The 22,671-nt window shown below is 39.3% G+C and overlaps 1 protein-coding gene across 1 annotated transcript in view; it reads left to right on the top strand.

Annotated features, from left to right (window-relative positions):
- The first annotated feature begins 3,437 nt into the window (after window positions 1-3,437).
- Window positions 3,438-22,671, top strand: part of LOC102862295 (chromosome unknown open reading frame, human C7orf63) — an 85,505-nt gene continuing 66,271 nt past the window's right edge. The window contains exon 1 of the mRNA XM_006891492.1: window positions 3,438-3,578. Within this exon, the coding sequence (XP_006891554.1) occupies window positions 3,438-3,578 (141 nt within the window). The remainder of the gene's footprint in view (window positions 3,579-22,671) is intronic.

Genomic DNA, 22,671 nt, shown 5'->3' on the forward strand with positions numbered 1-22,671 from the left:
AAAAGAAAAACAAGAATAATTCTTAAGACTTTGGAATTTCAAGAGTCGTAAACAGGGTAGAACATTATAGACAAATCCAGTAAGATGGGGACTGAAAGTGTCCTCAGAGTGACCACGTGTTCGTGCTCTCAGAGCAGCTTCAGGTAATTCCCAGAAAGTGGAAGAGTGAACAGAAGTGAGGGCTGGAAGTGCTGAGGTACTCTTTAGAAGAAGTTGGTTTCTTTGGCTATCATTGACATTACATAATGACACACCGATCTAGTTTCCTCATTTCTTCTTATGTACAGAGCTAGAAAGAAATGTCATTCAGTCTTTGAAGGAACTGCAAAAGTCACTGATGAATCTGCTCATTTTTCCAATGAAAAGGAAAAATAGTGAAGTGGCATCCACTTATATGGAGTTTAAGTGTACTTTTTAAATGCATAAATTCTATAACTAAAAAAAAAACACTTCAAACTTAATGCTGTTGAGTCAGAACAGATTCATAGTGAATCCTTGGAGGCAATAAATCACACAAGAGGAGACTGCCAGTTCTGCCTGGGATCCACTGGTGTAGTTTAACCACTAGAGAGACATGACTTTGGGTTAGTAGTGAAACTCCGGACTACGCTACCAGAGCTCTATAGTTGTTTTTGTTCCTAAGTGCTATGGAGTTGCCTACTACTCATAGCAACTCTGTGGACAATGGATCTGAACCCTGCACTACCCTGTGCCGTCCTCCCCATCACTGAAACACTGAGCCTACTGGTACAGCCGTTGTGTCAACTCATCTCGTTGAGAGTCCTTTCTGCACTGACCCTCCACCTTTCCAAGCATGATGTCCTTTTCCAAGGACTGGCCTCTCCTAACAACACATCCAAAGTATGTGAGAAGTTTCACTATCCTTGCCTCCAAGGAACACCCTGGCTGTACCTTCCAAGACATATTTGTTTGTCCTTGGGCAAACCATGTCCTTGCAATCCATGGGCTATTCAGTACTCAAGCTCTTTAGAGAATATTTAAAAAACAAACAAACAAACAAAAACCCACCAAAACCCCTCACATTTAAATCCTGATTATTCTGAAGGTTTGTAAAAAGTAAATGATGAAACGATTTTGAAAAATCTTTCACAGCCAGTTCTATTAATGATCATCATGAGAAGTTTGGAACCTTCTTGTATTATTTACAATCGGGATAGATCACACAAGAATAGTCCAAGATAATTTGTTTTGAAAACGAATTTTGACCATTTACTAGGCGCTTAATGCCAAGTATCACTTTATAAACACAGTAACACTGTTTTACAGACGGTTAAAGTAGGACTTCCAAGGTTGTTATAGTAGTTGTTATTAGGTACCATCCAGTTTTGAGAGACAGTAAATCACAGGTAGTGATTGAACCCTGTGCCTTTGGATTGGTAGCTAACTCCATTCAAGTGTCTGCTGTTAGAGACCTCTCCAAAGTACCGAAGAGCAATCATGTCACTATGGAGACTAAGGTGCACCTGATACAGGCCATGGTCTTTCCAATCACTTGCTATGCGTCAGAGAGCTGGACAATGGCTAGGGAGGATAGAAGGAGAATTGATGCCTTTGAGCTGTGGTGTCGGTGAAGAGTATTGAATGTACCATGGACTGCTAAGACAATGAACAGGTTCATCCTAGAGAGGGTTAAACCAGGCTGCTCTTTGGAGGCAAGGATTCCAAAGCTTCATCTGACACACTTTGGACATGTTGAAGGAGGGACCGGTCCTTAGAGAAGGACATCATGCTTGAGAGGGTGGAGGGACAGTGCATGAGAGGAAGACCCTCTATGAGATGGTTTCTTTCAGCAACTGGGGTAATGTGGGTAGGTGTTGGAGACAGTGAGACTGGCACAGGATAGAGCAGGGTTTAGGGCTGTTGTACATAGGGTCGCTATGAGTCACAGCTCCACGGCACCTACCAAAAATAACAACTACGTTGGTCTAGTGGACAGAAAGTTATGCTACCAAGCCCAAGGTGGGTGATTTTAATCTGTGGCCCTCAGGCCTTGTTCAAATTGTTTTTCTGTCAAACACTCTTCTAGGTGGTATAGCACTGGTCTGTGCATTGCTGTACAGAGGTAACTCGTGGTTGCTGTGATGCTGAACACTGTGACACTGATGTGACAAATGCGATAATGGTTACCCATGGCTTACAGTGTTTGCTGGAGCTTCTGGATTAAAATAAGCCTGGAAGCAGGAATGGCATCCACTTCCAAAATGGCTTGTCTCCAGAAACTCTATCAATAGTACTCACGGGGCCTTTCGTTCATAGGGTCTCTATGAGTTGTCTATGACCCGAGGGCACCTAACAACAACAACATGAGTCACAGGTGAATCGATGGCACATAACAACAACAACCAGTGCCTTTGAGCCAAGCCTGCAAGTCGTGGTAGAACCAACTGTCTCACAGGGTTTCAAGGCTGTGAATCTTTACTAATTAAAGATCATTTCCTCTACAGCAGCTAATAGTTTTCAATACCAACCTCTTGTTCTGCTGCTGGGTTTTCAGAAGAAGTTGGTAGATATAGTTGAATCTGAACAGTCTCTTTAGAGACAGTTTCTCACACTGGTGGAAACTGCCCAAGGTTCTCACAAGAAGTAGCTGGTGGATTTGAACCATATGCCTTTGAGTCAGCAACGCAACTCCTTACCACTAAGGCACCAGAGTTCTCTGAAGAAGAGTGCGGAGAATTCAAATTAAATGAGCTACTTTTCTGGGGTGAGGTAAACTCGACTTTCAACAGTATCCATCCATTGCATCATTCATCATCGATCACTCCACTCACCCAAGCCTTTTTTGAGCACTCGTGGTTGCTGTGATGCTGAAGCCTGTGACAGTGATGTGCCAATCGTGGTAATGGGCACCCATGGTGGACAGTGTTGGCTGGAGCTTCCCGACTAAATCAAGCCTGGAAGTAGGAGCGGCATCCACTTCCAAAATGGCTTGCCTCTGGAAATTCTGTACGAACAGTGCTCAGGCTGTTCATTCATAGGCTCGCTATGAGTCGTCTACGACTCGACGGCATTAAACAACAAACAACAACAACCCAGTGCTAACTATCAAGTCTGAGATGTAGCGAGGCTAGGGTATCAACTCCTCATTTTCTTCTCCCCACGCAGCCTCTGACACACACGCAAAGCCATCCTTCTCCAAGCAGAAGTACCGAGTACGTTTTTGTGTAGTTTGAGCCTCTGGGCTTCCTTAGGAAGCAGACCGCCCCGCCTCTGGCCACGCCCCCTAGCAACGTGTCAGCTTGTGTTAGCAACTGGCGGGCTTGCGCGCTGCAGCTGAAAGATGCTGGGTTCCAGAGACCCTTCCCATCTCTAGCATCTCTCAGGCTGCCTTTCCTGCGCTGTGGCCTTTTGGGGGGGGGGGGCCTTGGCTCTAAATATTTTGTAGGACAGGAAGTTCTGCTTTCCCTCCTCCAACCATGTTGACTGCCGAGGTCGAAGCAGCGGCAACTGAAACCCAAGAGCCCAGTGGTCCAGCAACCCTTCAGACCAGTAACAAGTCCTGCAGCCCTCGCCAAATCCCAGTGATCAGCGTGGTGGCGGAAGATGAGGCAGCGCAGGTAAGGACACATTCTACCCCGGGAACCGGGGAGAATTTCAGGGGCGGGGGCGAGGCCTGGACGCCACCTGGCGGAAATTAGGACCCGAGTGGGGACAGAGGAAAGCCCGAGGGAGGGAGCTTCCAAGAGCAGAGCCAGCCCCCTGGAGAACAGCATCTCCTTGGAAGGGGGCTGGCTGTCGTCACCCCGCTAACCTGGGGACGTCCCTCAGCGTCCCGCCGAATGAGTCCAGGAGGCTTTACTGCTCTTCTCCTTCAAAAAGTGTGGGCATGAAGGGATGGTCACTCTTCGTGATAGGATGGTTCGTGCCATTCTTGCTATAGGCGTAAAATTCTCTTGTGATTAAATTTGCTGCATAAACAACGTCTAGTTGGAAAGGAGAAAACTGTTGTTAGAATTAGAAATTAAATATTATTTTAAAATATATAGACTTAAAAATAAAATGTAGACCTAGAATTTAGGAATAAGATAGTACAGAAGGAATTAAGGGAGAATAGAAAGAGTTAAGTACGTAAAGAATTAAGAGAGAATAGAGTTTGTTTTATTGTGCTCATATTTGGTTTTGAGTGTGCTTTTGTTATGAATACAAACAAGGTTCGTTCCTTCAAATTAGTCTGCTGAGAAATGTCACTTAGGGACGGTAGCATCACTAGGGAAATTCTGGATTCGAACTACACTAGATGACACTACACTACATTGTCAGAGGTGTTATGTGCTGTTGAGTCTCTTGCGACTGATAACGACCCTAAGTACAACAGCTCTGAACCCTCCTCTGTCTTGAGCCAGCATCATTGTTTCTGACACACCTACCCCCATTACTTCAGTCATTGAGTCAATCCTTTTCATCCAGGGTCTTTCTCTATTGTTCTGTCCCTTTACTCTTCCAAGCATGATGTCCTTCCCCAAGGACGGTCTTTAAAATTTTTCTGCAGCATTTCAGTGAAATGAAATGTTCCATGTTTTCCTTTTTAATGAAAATATTATTGTAATTAGCTAGCAAAGCAGAAGCATTTTTTAAAACTGAGCTTAACATCTATGAATATACTACAAAACTAAAACCATGCAAGTTTACTTTTTGAGCCTTCAAATATCAGAGCTATTTTATAGTAGCTTATTTTGTAAAATGTTCTGGTATTTTAGTCACAATATTCTAACCCTAACATATTGTGGTCAAGTTAATTCAGACTCGCTGTAACCCTCCACTGGTTTCTAACGGCACCTAGCAATAAAGACAACTTTCTCCCAAGAAGCACCTGGTGCATTTAAACTACTTACATTTCAATTAACAGGGCAACATGTAGAACATTAGGTCACTGCACCACTAGGGGTCCTTAAATATTTAAAATTGTCATACACTCCTCATAAAAGAAAAAAAAAAGTTGTCATATACTGGTACTAGGGAGGTCTGGTGGCCTAGAGGTAAGAATCTGTGCTGCAGCCCCAAAGGAACAGCTACTCTGCAGAAGAGGATGGGCAATCTCCTTCTTATGATTAACTGCCTCTGAAAATCCACTTGGAGGGTCAGCTGTGGGTCAGTTCTGACTGGTACATAATGACAGCATTCTAATTGTTCTTTGAACTCTGTATCATAGGCAGTCTCATCCGTGTGATTAACAGCCTCTGAAAACCCACCTGAGGGTCAGCTATGGGTCAGTTCTGACTTGATGGTACATAACAACAGCATTATAATTATTATTTGGACTGTGCATCAATAACTTTTTAGAGAATGAAGTGGTAGTTAAAGGAAAAGGAGAAAAGTAAAAAAGTCTTTTGCACAATAATTGCCAAAAAGATTAATTTCTTGGAAATAAATCTAACCAGAAATACAAATGACATATACAAAGAAAAATACAATGTTTTGCAATAGGAAACCAAAAGAGACTTACCTAGATGAAAGATGCTCGTAGATAGGAAAACATAACATTGAGACAATTTGAGAAAACCCAAACTGATCTACAAATATGTTATCCCTAACCAGATTTCATCATCATACTTTAAAGATTTGCAAAATTGATAATAAACTTTATATGGAAAGTGACCACAAATAAAGTGCTGATGAAAAACAAGAACTTAAGAGGGAAAATAAAAAAGAACTTAAGAGGCTTTACATTCCATGTTCTTAAAACCACAGTAGTGACGGTCATCAAAACAGCCTGGTACTGGTGCAAAAAATAGGAACATCTGCCAGTGGAAAAAGAAGTGAGAACCAGAAGTGTTTTCATTTAGTGATGGACAGCTAATCTTCAACAAAGGATCATTAAATGAAAAAGAGGTGATATCTTTAGTATATGGTGCTGGGAAAACAGAATATCCATTTACAGAATGAAGCAGAACCCCTATCTCACACCACATATCTAACTAACCCAAGATGAATAAAATAGTTAAATATAAAATGTAAACTAAAAAAAAACATAAAAGGAAAAATAGAGATAAACTTGGGGATCTACATACAGGGTATAAACAGTCTATTAAGCCTAACTAAAAATGGATGACTAGCATAAGACTAGCTGGATTACTGACTCCATCTAAAGCATTTTTGTGTATCATAGGACTTTACCAAAAGAATAAAAAAGGAAACTTAGAGACTGTGAAACATTTTGGAAATGACATACTAGACAAAGGGCCAATCTCTAGAAAACTCAAACACCACAATAACAAAAGGGCAATAATCCATTTAAAATTGAGCCGAGGGCATGAAAAAATACTTCAGTAGCCAACAACATGGAAAAATGCTTACCATCATTAACCATTCATGAAATGTAAATTAAGACAAGATACAATCTCACCTCTGCATTAATGAAAAGTGTTTAAAAACCCCAAACCACCAGAGGTTCACGGTTCAAATCCACCAGATGCTCTGCCGGGGAAGGAGAGGCAATCTCCTCCTGTACCAGTCAGATCTGATTTGACGGTACACGCACACAAAAACAATAAAATAAAAAAAAATAAAATAAAAACCCCAAACCAGAAAACAATAAATTCTGGTTAGGTTATGTGGAAACTGGAAGAACCTCATATACTGCTAGTGAGAATGTAAAATGGGGCAACCAACTGTGAAAACAGTAAGACAATTTCTTTTAAAAGTTGAAAGTAGTAATATTATATGAATCAGCAATATCACTAGTAGGCATATATCCTGAAAAATAAGGGCCATGAAATGAACAGATATATGCACATCCATGTTAATAACAACATTATTCACAATGGCAGAAACATGAATATAATCACATGACCATCAAAAGATGAAATAGATAAAAATAAATACAACTGGAACAGGACATGCATTACAAATTGAATGGAGGGAAGGGAGGAAAATTTATATGAATGAATGATGAATTAAAAACCAATTTCCTTGTAGAGTTTCCCTAAAATAATATTTTAAAAATACTCAAACAATACACACAATGACATGCTATGCAAAACACCTCATAACATGGATGTACCTGGAATACATCATACTGAGCAAAATTAGTAATTTTAAATAGCAAATATTGTTTGGGAAAATAATGATAAAAAGTCTACCACTTATCTATTAGTTTGCCGTGCTGTAGTGCCTTGTGTGTTTCTGTGATGCTGGAGCTATGTTGCCTATATTTTAAATAACAGTGAGGCCACCCATGGGAGACAGGTTTCAGCATAGTTTGCAAAATAAAACAGAGTAAGAAGCAAGACTGGTGATTAACATCTGAAATAAAAGGGCTTCAAAGAGTCTGTGAATTTCAGAACATTGTTGGATATACTGCCAGAAGATGAGACACATACACACACACAGAGCCCATATGGGAGACATTCAAAATGCTACTGGGAAAGAGCTGCCTTTTTAAAGTGGCATCTACTGTAATGACACTAATGGAATAAAACTTTTAACACAATGAAGGGCCTTCATTTGCTGATATGGCAAGTTCTAGAATGAGGAGAAACAACAGACACAGCCATTACTAATTGAAACATGGAATGTATCAAGTATGAATCTAGAAAGCTTGGAAGTTGTCAAGAAGAAAATAGAATGCATAAATAACAACATTGTAGGCATTATCAGGTTGAGATAACTGTTACTGGCCATTTTAAATCATACAGTTATATGAGCTACTATTCCAGGACTGAAAATTTGGAGAGTAATGGTATATTTATTGTCAAAAAGATTTTTTTCTAGGTCAATCCTGAAGAACATTACTGTGAGTGATTGGATACTATCCAAATGCATACAAAGAAGACCTTTTATTACTGTTATTCAAATTTATACCCTGATCTCTAAAGCCAAAGATGAAGACATTGATAATTTCTACCAACTTTTGTCGTCTGAAATGGATCAAACATGCAATAAAGTTGCATAAGAAGAAGGAGGAGGAGGAGGAGAAGAAGAGGAGGAAGAGGAGGAGGAAGAGGAAGAAGAAGAAGAGGAAGAGGAAGAGGAAGAAGAAGAAGAAGGAGGAGGAGGAGGAGGAGGAGAAGAAGGAGAATCAAGTTGCATAATAATAAGTAACAGGAATGCAAAACTTGGAAATAAAGAAGGAGGACTGGTAGTTGGAACAAATGGCCTCAGAGACAGAAATAAACTGGAAATCATACAGAATTTTTTAAATTAGAATTTTTTATTGAGATTTTAATGAAAGATTATAGAGGACTTGAATTTCCATTCATTCATTGTTGCACATTTTCCTCCCTGTCTACTCCTTCCCCCCTCCCCAGTTCATTTTTCTCTTTGAGAAGAAAAAAAATTATTTTATTGTTTTAAAGAACACCCTCCCCACCCAGTCCACTTTACTATGCAGCTCATATTCTGGACTCATGCCATGTAAATAATAACTAATCATATATGCCTTTGAAACAGTTCTCTCCCTCATCTGTTTCAATGTAGAGTATATTATTTATCCCATCTTTTCATAGTTTTCACCCAAACCTGATGTTAGTCCTGTTTTATAACAATGACCTTATGCAATCTTTGTCCTTTTGTGATTGAGATATTTCACTCAACATAATGTCCCCTAGGGTCACCCATCTTGTATAATATTTCATGAGTTCCTTGTATTTCAGTGCTGCATAGTATTGTGAATATACCACAGCTTCTCTATCTATTCGTTTGTTGGTGAACAGGAAGCATCAAAAGTATATGGAAGTAGATGGAGGGAGTTCACAAAGCACCTGCACCAAAAAAGAATTGACAGATACTTGCACCCTTTTCAGAAGTAGCATATGATCCAAACCCAATGGTACTGAGGGAAGAAATCAGTTTGCACTGGAGGCATTGCCCTAAAATAAGTCCCCAGAAATTGATTAACTACCAATTGATGTGTCTCAACATACAGATGCAGCCTTGGATGTATTCATTAGCCTGTGCCAACAAGTTTGGAAGACTGTTACTTGGCCAACTGGCTGCAAGAATCCATATTATTTCCTATTCCAAAAAAAGGTGACCTAACAAAGTATAGAAATTATCAAGCAATATCATTAAGAGCACATGCAGGTAAAATTTTGCTAAAGATTATTCAAAGATGACTTTCATAAATTCAAGCTGGATTCAGAAGAGGCCTCGGTGCCAGGGATATAATTTCCAATGCTGGATGTTGGTTGAAAATAGAATATATCAGAAAGATGTTTACTTGTGTTTTATTGACTACACAAAGGCATTTGACTGCGTGGCTCATAAATTATAGATAACATTGAGAAGAATGGGAATCTCAGAACATTTTATTGTGCTTGTGAAAAACCTATATATAGAGCAAGAAGCAGTTGTCTGAACAGAAAAAGAACAGGGTTGTTCTTGTGTCAGGGTTGTGTCCTTTCTCCGTATGTATTCAATCTCTATGCTGAGAAAATAATTTGAAAAGCTGGACTCTGTGAAGAAGAGTGTGGCATTAGGATTGGAGGAAGACTCATCAACAACCTGTTTTATCTAGATGATACAACCTTACTTGAAGAAGGTGAAGAAGACTTAAAACATTTACTGAAGATCAAATACCACAGCTTTCAATATGGGTTACATCTCACCATCAAGAAAATGAAAATCCTCACCACTGTCCCGATAGGTAACATCATGTTCAATGGATTGATGATTGACGTTGTCAATTATCTAATTTTACTTGAATCCACAGCCAACACCCATGGTAGCAACAGTCAAGAAATCAAAAGACTTTGATTGAGAAAAACCTGAGGAAAAAAATGTTGCCTTGAGAAAAATATACTATCAATGACTTCTTTAAAGTGTTAGTGCCAGTTTCAAGAGTAAGGTGTGCCTGATGCAAACCATAATATTTTCACTTGCTTCCTATGCATCCGAAAGTTGGGCATTGAATTAGGAAGATGAAGAAAAATTGATTCTTTTAAATAGTAGCATTGATGAAGAGTATTGAATGTCAGGCACAGATGGTGAACCTCTGTCTTGCATACTTTGGGCATGCTGTTAGGAGGGGCTAGTCCTTGGGAAAAGACATCATGCTAGGAAAAGTAAAGGATCAGCAAAGGAGAGGGAGGCCCTCAAGAACAGAGACTGACACAGTGACAACAGCACTGGGCTTGAGCCTGTCACAGATTATGCAGATGGCACAGGACAAGGCAAAGTTCAGATTTGTTGCTTATACAGTTGTTATGAGTTGTAGTAGCTTCAATAATACCTTACAACCACAGCAAGATAATTTTAAAAAACAAAGAAAAAGTTTACACAGGAAAAAAATATTCCTTGGTGATTGTCATGGATGAGAGTGAATGGGAGAGTAAATCAACAGCTAGAGGATAGATGGATAGATAGATAGATAGATAGATAGATAGATAGATAGATAGATAGATAGATAGAAATAAATTTAAATAAAAGGAAAAGCAGTCTATGACAAGAAGGAAGTCAGCACAAAATGGCCAAGACAAAGACAGACTCTGGGAGGCACACAAGAGTTAAGGACAATAAAAAGAAGCACTATCCTATACACAATCCTGCAGTAACTGTAGTAACAATAATCTGCATATATATAGAAACACTTAAACTGAACTGGAGGGAAGGCAAAACCTACAAATATATATAGATTTGAAAAGAGATATTTAATTATATGTGTTGCCAGTATATTTATGAATAACAAGGCATACAAGGGGCAAAGTTATAAAAACATCTTAGCTATAACCAAATATCTTATGAGAATTAATTACTGGCCTAGCAGCTCAGGACCATAATCTCACGGGATGAGGTCAATGGCACAACACAGCCTACAAAGACATTGCTCTAGATCCTACTTTGGTATGTAGTCACTGGAGTTTTAAAAGCTTATGAATAACTAAGGTCCATTTATTGATCTCTAACTGTCCAGAGCCAATAAAAGTCAAGAAAATAAAAGATTCGTGGAAACAGTCCACAGGACTGACAGACCATGTAAACCTCAGCCTCCATGACCCTGAGACCCAGTGAACAAGATGGTGCCCTTCACCACCAGCTAATCTGAGCATAATCACTGTAAAATGTCCTGGGGTGTGGGGAGGTCAAAACATGGAGCAAAACTCAAAATTATTAAAAAAGACCAGATCTACATAGTTACATAGAGACTGATAGAACACCCGGGATGATGATCCTTCAACATTCTTCAAGCCTAGAACTGAAATCACACCCATGCATTAACTTTCAGCCAACCCATTAGCAGGCCTCTAAGGTGAAAAAATGATCCGAGTGATTGGCAGGTCTTAGGATACAATAATGAGAAGAGATAAAAAAGGCAACATTTACACAAGTCTAAGGCTGTGAGGGTTAAGAGAAAATAGGAAAGAAGGACAAACAGAAATGGAAAACACAGGAATGTAGTACAATTGTATTATAGGGGTTGTAATCAATATCATCAAACAAAAGCATCAGTTATTGGATGGAAAACTAATTTGCTTTAAAACAAATTTCCTCTGTAAGTAATTTAAACCCAAAACACAATTAAAACAGTTTTTACCAGGCAGGGGACTTCTCTTTAGTTACTAATAATATAATTTAAAATGTTGTAATTAAACATAAAAAGATTTTCTGAAACAATTTTGTGGTTATTGTTTGTACAATCTAAGAAATACTACACTTAAGAAATTTATAATGGAACTTATCATGTACTCTAGGATTTAAATGGATTCTAAACATTGCTAAGACTTCTCTGTATGATCTGGTGTGCGAAGTCTGTGGGGTGAGGGGAGGGTGTGACACCATGAGTTATCAAACTAGGTGACATTAACCCAAGTGATTCTACTGCTTGTTATTGTTGTTATGTACCATCGAGTCCTCTGCAACTCCTGGTGACTCTGTGAACAACATATCTGAACCTAGCCCTGTCTTGTGCCATCCTCGCTGTCTCCAATATACTTTACCCCATTGTTGTAGTCACCATGTCATTTCACCTAGTTGAGATTCTTCTTCTCCTACACTGAGCCTCCACTTTTTCAAGCATTATGCCTTTTCCAAGGACTAGCCCCTCCTAACATCACGCCCGAAATGTGTGAGACTAAGCTTTGCCATCCTTGCTTCTACAGAGCACTGTGGTTGTACGTTCTCCAAAGCAGAATTATTTGTTCTTTAGCAGTCCATGGGCTATCCATTACTCTCCTCTAATACCATAACTTCAAGATTTCAATTCTTCTGTCATCCTTATTCACTGTCCAACTTTCAGATGCATAGCAAGCAACAGAAAAGACTATGGATTAGATTTGGCACATCTTGAGGCAAAGATGGCTGAACTTCGTCTCTCATACCTTGGGCATGTTGCTAGGAGAGGCCATTCCTTGGAAAGGGATATCATGCTTGAAAAAATGGAGGGTCAGCGAAAGAGAGGATGACCCCAACTATATGGACCGACGCAGTGACTGCAACATTGGGCTTAAATGTGTCAGAAATAACGAATATGGCATAGGATAGGACAGGGTTCAGGTCTGTTATTCATAGGGTTGCTGTGAGTCGTATTCGACTCCTTAGCACCCAACAACAACAGTCTTCAAGCTGATATTGCTCTTCAGTACACTGGAGAGGCCCTAAAAGCAGATTTTCCCAATGTGATGCATCTTTTGATTTCTTGTCTACTGCTTAGTACTCCATGATTGAATCTCCATTCATGGCAGCAGTCTTTAGAAGCCCCAATCACTTATGCCATATGAGGATTCCACTACCACCCTAGAGAATCATCATCCTGTGTCTTAGAACTGTGAATCCTATGGAGGAATCCTAACCTGCCGCCTCGTACTAATTGTGTGGAGCCCCTATGGGAATTCCTGTTGTGGCTTCACAAGTCTCAGGCTGCGTCAGGAACCCTGCCTCCTGCGTCTGCATCCTGGAGCCCTAGAGAGTTCCTGAGGAGTGGCCCCTTGACTGGGGACCTCTCCTACTCTGGGAATAGAACGGAGCTCTCTGAGGATGGTCAGGCACTTACACAGTGACCTATGAAGCAGCATCCTTTTTACATGAAGAGGAGCAGGTATTAGGGGAATTTATCTAACCAGTTTTGTGGAGGTATTCCAACCTAAATGGGAAGAGCTTTGAGGAATAATAGCTCTCTGCTCCCAATACTACCAGGACTCTGAGCATTACCTCTGTTCTTTCTAACTGAAGACAAAACTGAGAAGTAGGTGAATTTATATCTGTTGGCTTTCATTGTTTTTTTGCTTGGTGGTGTTGGGGCCAGGAGAAATGGACAAAGTTATAGAAGGCAGGCAAGCATAAATTCTTTTTCAAACAGGAGAAATACTGACAAGCCATTGTCAAAATTGCACACACATCCCAAGTAAAATAAAATAAATACACCTGTGGAGGGTTTGTGTGTATTACCCCTTCCAGTGCATTTTCTTTCAATACTATTTTTCCTTATGGGAAGGGCTGAGGGTGGGTAGGGATGAAACCACAGGGTTACACAGCTTGGTGTGTGGGGGCGGGGGGGTGGGAAGGAAATGGTAAGGACTCAAGTGAAGAAGACAGGGCAATGATAGGCAAGGTCCAATGGTGATTAATTTTATAAAACAAAATGCATGAGAATTTATGAAACATAATGTGAATGAAGAATAATATGAAACACAATGTATACAAACTTTGTAAGCAAACCAATTTTAAAAATAATGATACTATCAAAACAAACAAACAAACACATCTACTTTTCCTTCCAGGTCCTAGGTTTATCTTTTGGAAAGAAATTAATCCATTTACATAAATTCATACTCCTACTTTGCTGATAACTACTTCCAGGAATAGTAACTGTTTTGAAAGTACTGTGGAGAAAAGATTATTTCCACTCAAGAAAATACACTATAGCTGAATAGAAACTTTTAAGAGTTAGGATAAATCTTTGTGGTCACTCAGTCTTTTGATTTTTGTGGTGGTGGTTTTCACAGATGAGAACCATAAAGGCAGTGAGAGGCTGAGGGTTACTCAGTTACTACACTCGAAGGGTAGGACCCAGTCCATACCCTTTGCTAACATTAAAATGATAACCTTTTAGACCTCTGTGATAACCCATTGAAGGAAAGAACTTTGGAGTTGGTAGTTGTTCCTTTCTCTCAAACCATTTAATATCTGCATCCCCTTCCCTCGCTTATGCTTGAAAGTATATTCCACTGGCAAAAAGCAAAAATGTGGACTCAGCCTCAGTTGATTAAGTCAGCTTCCCTAGCATTCTAGCACTTGCTTCTCTGCCCTTCATTTCACCTTTGGCATACTCTATAACCTGTTTTATTTCTCCTCATTAAACATACCATTTTTTTTTTCTGAAGACAGGGGATTTTGTTTAAGTAATTATTTGCCAGTATCTTTAACACCCACAACAATTCTTGGCACATTGGAGCCACTCAGTGGATATATGTAGAGTAAATATTTAATTCTGATGTGTTGCCTTGCACAACTATCATGACTCAGCTCTTTGTCTTGCATTCTCCTGATTTACTACTGATGCCGTGTTCTTTCACTGTCCATTATACCACGACAGACTGTAAACTCAACGTTCTTTAGCTCTGTTTGTGAGTTGTTGTTTGAAATAAACTTCGTGGTCATTTGGCAAGTCCGAATGGGGAATAACGAACCCCTACATCAGATAAACTTATCTGCTAGCTGTGTGACCTTACTAAGCCTCATGTTTTGTCCATAGCATACTGTCTTTGTATGATATTTTAAACTCCATTCACTGTTGTCTATTCCAGTGGCTACTACCTTAGTCAAGACCTGAAGTTACAGATTAGTCTCCTATTTCTAGTCTAACGCTCTCTACTTCATTCTTTTTATAGTTGACAAATGTTCTTTTCTGTTACTGTTCTCCCCTTATTTAAGCCTGGCAGAATTAATGAAGGCTACCTGAATGAAAAAGAAACCAAACTTACTCAAGTCAATTTTGTCTCACAGTGACTCCATAGGACAGTAGAAGAGCTGTCTGTTAGGATTTTCAAGGCTATAAATCGTTATGGAAGCCAGCTCCCTCATCTTTCTCCCACAGAGGGGTTGATGGACTCAAACTACTAACCTGTCAGGAAGCAGCCCAATTCTAAATCCACTACCCCACCAGAACTCCTAACACAAACTATTTATGCAGAGCTTGCTGTATAGCGAGCAACTCAGCCACAATTATTTGCTTTAAGCTAAGACTCAAAGGCTGGCAGGAGAGAGTGTGAAAACTGTATATTGAACAACAGGAAGGCTTCTGGCAAACTATATTTGGGGAAGCTGTTTATCCAGAAGTTAAATATCTTATGTAATTGACTTGGAGAACATATTTAACTTCCTCTGATTGGTCCTAACTACTTGAAACCAAGGTAGAAAAATAGGAACACTGACAATCATTGACCAATTTCTATAGAAGTTATAGTTTGACATCCTAGGCTGCTGCTTGCAAAAATTAGGCAGAAAAGGTCTATTGTCATTTATGGTCTGGCTGCTATCTATAAATTTTATTTATCCAACTAGTCATGACTATTTTGATCCCTGGCATAATGTACAAGACCAAATGCATTTCATTGTAATATTTATCTCTTAAGGTTATACTAGTAAATAACTGTAAAATGCTTACAAACATACTATCATCATTGCTTTTATTTTATTCTTGATTAGGCTTCTGGTTACCTCACCAGAATCATCGATAACCATATTCTTTTCAGCATACTGAATGACTCACCTATCCTCTAAACTTCTTATTTTCTCTTGCTTTCTTTCCATCTTCCTCATGTCCTACTCTCTCTGTTTCCATCTCTCAACACTTCAGCACATCTCACCAAATTCTATGCAGTCTCAGCTCTTCCAATACTTTCCAGAAGTCATCCCAAATTCACATCCCGCCCTCCCTAAACCATTCTGTGCCTTCCCTTTGTACTTCTAGAGCATACTTTCTCATTCCTGTAGCACTTTGTAGGCGCTCTTGTGGCATAGTATAGCATGTCACCGTGCAAACCAAATGGCTGTGCATCTCCAGGGGCAATGTCAAGCCAGAGGGAGAAAGATGGATCATTTCTTCTCCTTAAGATTTACAGCCTCAGAAACCTGATGGAGGGTCATTATGAGTCAGTCAACTAGCCAATGATGGCTATGAGAGTTGTGGTTTTTTTTAATTTTTTAATTGTAGAATGTAATCCATATTCATTGCATCTTGTTCTGGACTGAGAGCTACTTGAACTCAGGCCAGTATGCTATCCATAAAGTTTTCCACACATAGTAGAACTCCTAGATCAGAGATCTTGCTAATAAATATTTGTAAATCGAGGAAAAACCAAGCAAAGAAAGATGCAAAATCTTAAAAATTTATACCAAGCAGTTAAAGATTAACATAAAGTGGCATTGCAAGATAAGGCTAAAAATCTATCTTAATCTCTACTACTTTATTGTTTCTCTTATCTGTTCATTTGAGGAAACTAAAAACATTCTGATGATAAACGTTGCTGTTGTTAGTGACCATAAGTACCACAGCTCTGAACCCTGCTCTATCTTGAGCCAATTTCATTGTCTCTGACACATCTGTTCTTGTTACCTTAGTCACTGAGTCAATCCATCTCATCCAGGATTATCATTTCTTGCTCTGTCCCTCCACCCTTCCAAGCATGATGTCTTCCTCCAAGGACTGGTCCCTCATGGCAACATGTCCAAAGTATGTTAGAGCTTCAAAACCCTTGCCTCCAAAGAGCAGCCTCATTTTACCCTCTTCAGGACAGACCCATTTGTTCTCTTGGCAGTCCATAGTATGTTCAGTATTCTTCTCCAGCACTACAGCTCAAAGGTATCAGTTCTTCTGTCATCCCTAGTCATTGTCCAGCTTTCTGATGGATAGCAAGTAACTGCGAAGACCAAGGATTGGATCAAGTGCACCTTAGTCTCTAGATTGACATCATTGCTTTTCAAATTCTAGAGAGTTCCCCAACAGCAGATTTTCCCAGTGCTATTCCTCTTTTGGTTTTCTGGCTGGTGGTACCAAGAGTGTTGACTGTGGAGCCAAGCAAACGGAATCTGTTAACAATCTCAGTCTCTTCTCCTTCTTGTCATAATACTGTCAGTCTGCCCAGTGGTGAAAATCTTTGTTTTCTTGAGCTTCAGTATATATTTAAGGCTGCAGTCCCTGACCTTCTGCAGCAAATGCAGGTCCTCCTCAATTTCAGCTAGCAAGACTGTGTCATCTGCATAACACAGGCTGTTGATGAGTTTTCCTCTAATCCTGATGCCACATTCCTCCTATTAAACCCCAGCCTCCCAGATGATCTGTTCTGCATTAAGACTGAAAAGGTATGGAGGTAGGATACATCCCTGGTGTACTACAACTTTCCTAATTTTGAACCATGCAGTGTTTCCTTGCTGAGTTCTGATGACTGCTTCCTGGTTCAAGTATAGGTTTCACAAAAGCACAGTCAAGTGTTCTGGGATTCGCATTCTTAGGTGTTAAAAGTAAAATTCCATTTTATTTTTTATTTCAATATCTTTGTCTAAGACTCTCACTCATTATTAAAGAAAATAAAGGGTTCTCAACAGCACCTAACACAAACAATAAAAATTAAATATTAAATGCAATGAAAAAAAAAGAAAATATGGGGGGAGGGCTGGGCGGGGAGAGAAGTGTAGCAATGAATGAATGGAAATCCAAAATCTCTGTAAATGTCCATTAAAAATATTTAAAAAATTTTAAAAAAAGAGAGAAAATAAAGGGTAGTTATGTGGAAAAGCTTCTTCTGTACATATATTTCTCTGAGAACAGGGAAGGAAAAGAAGATTGAATTAGTAACAGATAAATGGTGCTGTAAAAAAAAAAAAATCTCAAATCATAGAAGACTCCTACATACTAGGGTTTTTTTTTTAGAACCACCATAACACTGGTGCTAAATAAATACGTGATAAATATTTTATTTCTTCTATTGAAAGTAAAAATCATTTAAGTGAGGTAAATATATTTATTCAAATACTCAAGACCTAAGATTTGCTATTGCTGTTGTGATGTGCAGTCAAATGCCTGCAATTCCTAGCAACCAAATGTACAGTAGCTTCTATCCTGAGCCAATCTCACTGTCTCCAACACACCAGCCCCATAATAAGTAAACTTCGTTTTGGAAATATAGTTTTTGAGATCAGGAAATATGAAATATCTAATTGTGACATGGAAAAAATTTTTTAAATATAAAATGCAGTGTAAAAATGACTGCAGCTTTCTACAAAAATGGCACCCAAAGCGAAGAAGAAAGCCCCTGCCCCTCCCAAAACTGAAGCCAAAGCAAAAGCATTAAAGGCCAAGAAGGCAGTCCTGAAGGGTGTCCACAGCTGAAAAAAAAGAAGATCCGCTCATCACCCACCTTCCAGCTGCCTAAGACGCTGAGACTCGGACGGCAGCCCAAATATCCCCAGAAGAGCGCCTCCAGGAGAAACAAGCTTGACCACTATGCCATCATCAAGTTTCCCCTCAACACTGAGTCATCCATGAAGAAGATAGACGATAACAACACGCTTGTGTTCATGGTGAAGGTCAAGGCCAACAAGCACCAAATTGAACAAGCTGTAAAGAAGCTCTATGACATTGATGTGGCTAAGGTCAACACTTTGATTAGGCCTGATGGAGAGAAGAAGGTCTATGTTCAGCTTGCTCCTGACTATGATGCTTTGGATTTTGCCAACAAAATTGGGATCATCTAAACTGAGTCCAGCTTGCTAATTCTGAAGAGATATTTTTCTCACAAAAAAAAAAAAAAAAAAAGACTGCAAAAACCTGGAAAGATGTATATTGTAGATTTAAAATAAGAAAATACAGCTGCTAAAACTAAGTGAATCGTGAAATATTTTTCTGTATACACAAAAAACAAAATTATAAATGAAAATAAAAATAGATATATTTAGATAATAGGAATACGTCTATTCTTCCCCTTTTTGAACATTTTTTTCTTTTTCTTTTTTTATTAGTACTGATGTTAATGAAAGTTTACAGAGACTTTGGATTTCCATTCCTTTGTTGTTGCACTTTTCCCCCTGCCCATCCTTCCTCCCCAATTCACTTTTCTCTTTGAAAAGTAAAAGAAAAATTACTTCATTGTTATACAATCCCTCCCCCCAAGTCCAGTCCACTATGCAGCCTTTGTTCTAGACTCCTGTCATGACAATAATACCTAATAATATATCCCTTTTAAACAGTTCTCTCCCTCATCTGTTTAAATGCACTATAAGTAATTTATCCCATCTTTCTCATGTCATCTATCCCAAAGTCAGTCCTGTTTTACAACAGTGGTACCATGCAGTATTTGTCCTTTTGTGATTGAGATAGTTCACTCAGCATAATGTCCTCCAGGGTCACCCATTTTGAATAATATTCCATGAGTTCCTTGTTTTTCAATGCAGCATGGTATTCCATTGTGCAAATATACCAGAGCTTCTATATCCATTGGTTTGTTGATGGGCACTTGGATTGTTTCCAACAGTTTGCTATTGTGAACCAAGCTGCGATAAACGTGGGTGTGCATGTATATGCTTGGGTGGCAGTTATGGTTTGATTGGGGTATATTCCTGGTGGTGGAATTGCTGGGTCAAATGGTATTTCTATTTCCAGCTTTTTGGGAAAGTGCCATACTGCCTTCCGTAGCGGTTGCACCATTTTACACTCCCACCAAGAGTGAATAAGGGTTCCAGTTTCTCCACTTTTGGCCAGCATTTGTTATTTGCTGTACTGTTAAATTTTGCTATTCTTACTTGGGTGAGATGATATCTCATAGTTGTTTGGATTTGCATCTCTCTTAGAGCTAGGGATTTTGAACATTTCATGTGTTTGTTGGCCATCTGAATGTCTTCATTGGTGAAGTGTCTGTTCATATTCCGTGAACATTTTTCAATTGGATTTTTTACCTTTATCTTGTTGTGGTGCTTGAGTATTTTATAAATTATAAATATAAGTCCCATATCTGACATGTCATTACAAAATATTTTTTCCCTGTCTGTGACTTCCCTTTTGACCCTGTCAGAGAGATTTTTGGATGTGCATAGGAATTTGATTCTTAGAAGGTCCCATTTATCTATTTTATCCTCTCCTGGTTGTAGACTTTCAGGATGCTTGGAAGACTGTTTATGTTGTGGTTTAGGGCTTCTAGAGTTCTTCCAAGCTTTTCTCTAATGAAGTTTATAGTCCTTGGTTTTAGTCCTACGTCCATGGTCCACTTTGAGTTGGGTTTTGTGTGTAGAGTGAGGTATGGATCTTCCTTGAGTTTCATGCAGATAGTTTTCCAATTTTGTCAACACCATTTGTTAAAAAGGTGATTTCAGCTGATTTCTGGATTCTCAATTATATGTCCTTGATCTGTGTGTCTGTCATTGTACCAGTATCACACTGTCTTGACCAACAAGGCAGTGTAGTAGGATTTGAAATCAGGGAGTGAGGTGCCTCCTACCTTGTTTCTCTTTTTAAGGATTGCTTTGCTTATTTGGGGCCTCTTTCCATACCAAATGAAACTGGAGATTGCCTTTTGCATCTCCTTGAAGAACGGGATTGGTATTTGTATTGGGACTACATTGAATGTGTAAATTGCCTTTGGTAGTATTGTCATTTTCATAACATTTAGACTTCCTATCCAAGAGCAAGGTATATTCTTCCATTTCTCCAAGTCTCTTTTTGTTTCTTGTAGTAATATTTTTTGTTTTGGTTTGTTTTGTTTTAATTTTAATAATTTTAATGAACATTTACAGAGATTTTGGATTTCCATTCATTGAATGCTGTACTTCACTCCCCACCCAGCCCTCCAAGCACCCCCAGGTTACTCCTCTCTTTGAAAAGTAAAAGAAACACTCCCTCTCTGGTACACAATCCCCTTCCCACACCTCCCACCACCCCAAGTACATTCCATTATGCAACCTTAATTGTGGACTCTTGTGATAATCATAATAACCTATCATACATTGCTTTTAAATTATTCTCTCCTTCATCTGTTTCAGTGTAGCATACACAATTTACCCAGTTTTTCCTCAGTCTTACCCCAACCCTGATATCAGTCCCATTTTACAGCAGTGGCACCATGCAGTATTTGTCCTTTTGTGACTGAGATATTTCACTCAGCATAATGTCCTCCAGGGTCACCCATTTTGAATAACATTGGATGAGTTCCTTGGTTTTCAATGCAGCATAGTATTCCATTATGTGAACATACCACAGCTTCTCTATCCATTCGTTTGTTGATGGGCACCTAGGTTGTTTCCAACTCCTTGCCATTGTGAACAAAGCTGCAATAAACATGGGTGTGCATATATCTGCTTGGATGTCAGTTATGGTATCTTCAGGATATATTCCCAGTAGTGGAATTGCTGGGTCAAATGGTATCTCTATTTGCAACTTTTTGAGCAAGCGCCATACCACCTTCCACAGTGGCTGCACACAAGTCAAGTTTTACTAATGATAATTCATAACTGTTTGCAGCAGTACATGGACAGGGAACTTCCAGAAATTCAAGATGGATTCAGAAGAGGATTTGGACCAACGGATATCATTGATTATATTAGATGGATCTTGCCTAAAAGTAGAAAATACTGAAATGCATTTACTTTTTTTATTGACTATTTAAAGTTATTTAACTGTGTGGATCATAAAAAATTATGGATAATATTACAAAGAATGAGAAATCTATAACACTTCCTTAAACTGCATACTCTCAGAATGGCAGTGCAGTTTCTTGCCACTAGGCCACCAGAGTTCCCTTAATACACCATAGATTTAGCAAAAGAACAAATTACTCTGCCTTTAAAGGAATACAGCCACAGTAATCCTTAGAAGAGAAGATGACAACATTTCTACTCACATACTATGGGCCCTTATCAGGAGGGGTTAGTCCCTGGAAAAATACACCAAATTGCTTCATAAAGTAAAGGGTCAACAAAAAGGAAGACCTTCAATAAGACGAATTGTTACAATGGCTGCAATGATCAGTTTAAACACAGCAGTGATTGTTAGAATGATGCAGAATTTAATTTTGTTGTGAGTTGATATAGCTTTCCACTGGCTGTGCAATTCCTTACCACTAAGCCACCAGAGTTCCCGAGCATTTACTGAGCTATTACAATACTATATATCATGGTCAATATCAGGTGTTAGAGATGCAAAAACAAAGGTTCTTGCCAGTTCACTTTGGTCAATAAAGATGGAAAGATGATAGTAAATTTTCTTAGAATGGTGTATTGGAAATTGTTATGGATATTTACAATGGATATATACTTAGGCAGAAGGAGGCGTGGTATCCACTTCCATAATAGCTTGCCTCCGGAAACCCTTTGAACCTGGAGAGAGGATGAAAGGCACCCAAGCGTTGAGGACTCTCCTTCATAGGGTCTCTATGAGTCGCCTGCGACTCTACGGCACTTAACAACAACATATACTTAGGCTACTCTAAGAGCACAAAGGAGGGGCATTTGTTTTTGCCTTATTCATCTCTTGGGTTGTTGTTGTTGTTGTTGTTATGTGCCATCAAGTCGCTTTCGACTCATAGCGACCTTATGTACAAGAGCTCTAAATGCTGTTCTATCCTGTGCCAAGCTAGCCATCTCAAATGCACTTATTCCCACCGCTCCAGTCACAGAATTGATCCATCTCACCGAAGGTCTTCCTCTCCTTCGCCTCCCTTCCACTCTGCCAAACATGATGTCCCTTTCCAAGGACCAGTCCCTCCTTGCAACATGCCCAAAATATGTCAG

This window comes from Elephantulus edwardii, unplaced genomic scaffold (assembly GCF_000299155.1).
Source record: "Elephantulus edwardii isolate Elephantulus edwardi_28Jun2011 unplaced genomic scaffold, EleEdw1.0 scaffold00098, whole genome shotgun sequence".
NCBI classification, from domain to species: domain Eukaryota; kingdom Metazoa; phylum Chordata; class Mammalia; order Macroscelidea; family Macroscelididae; genus Elephantulus; species Elephantulus edwardii.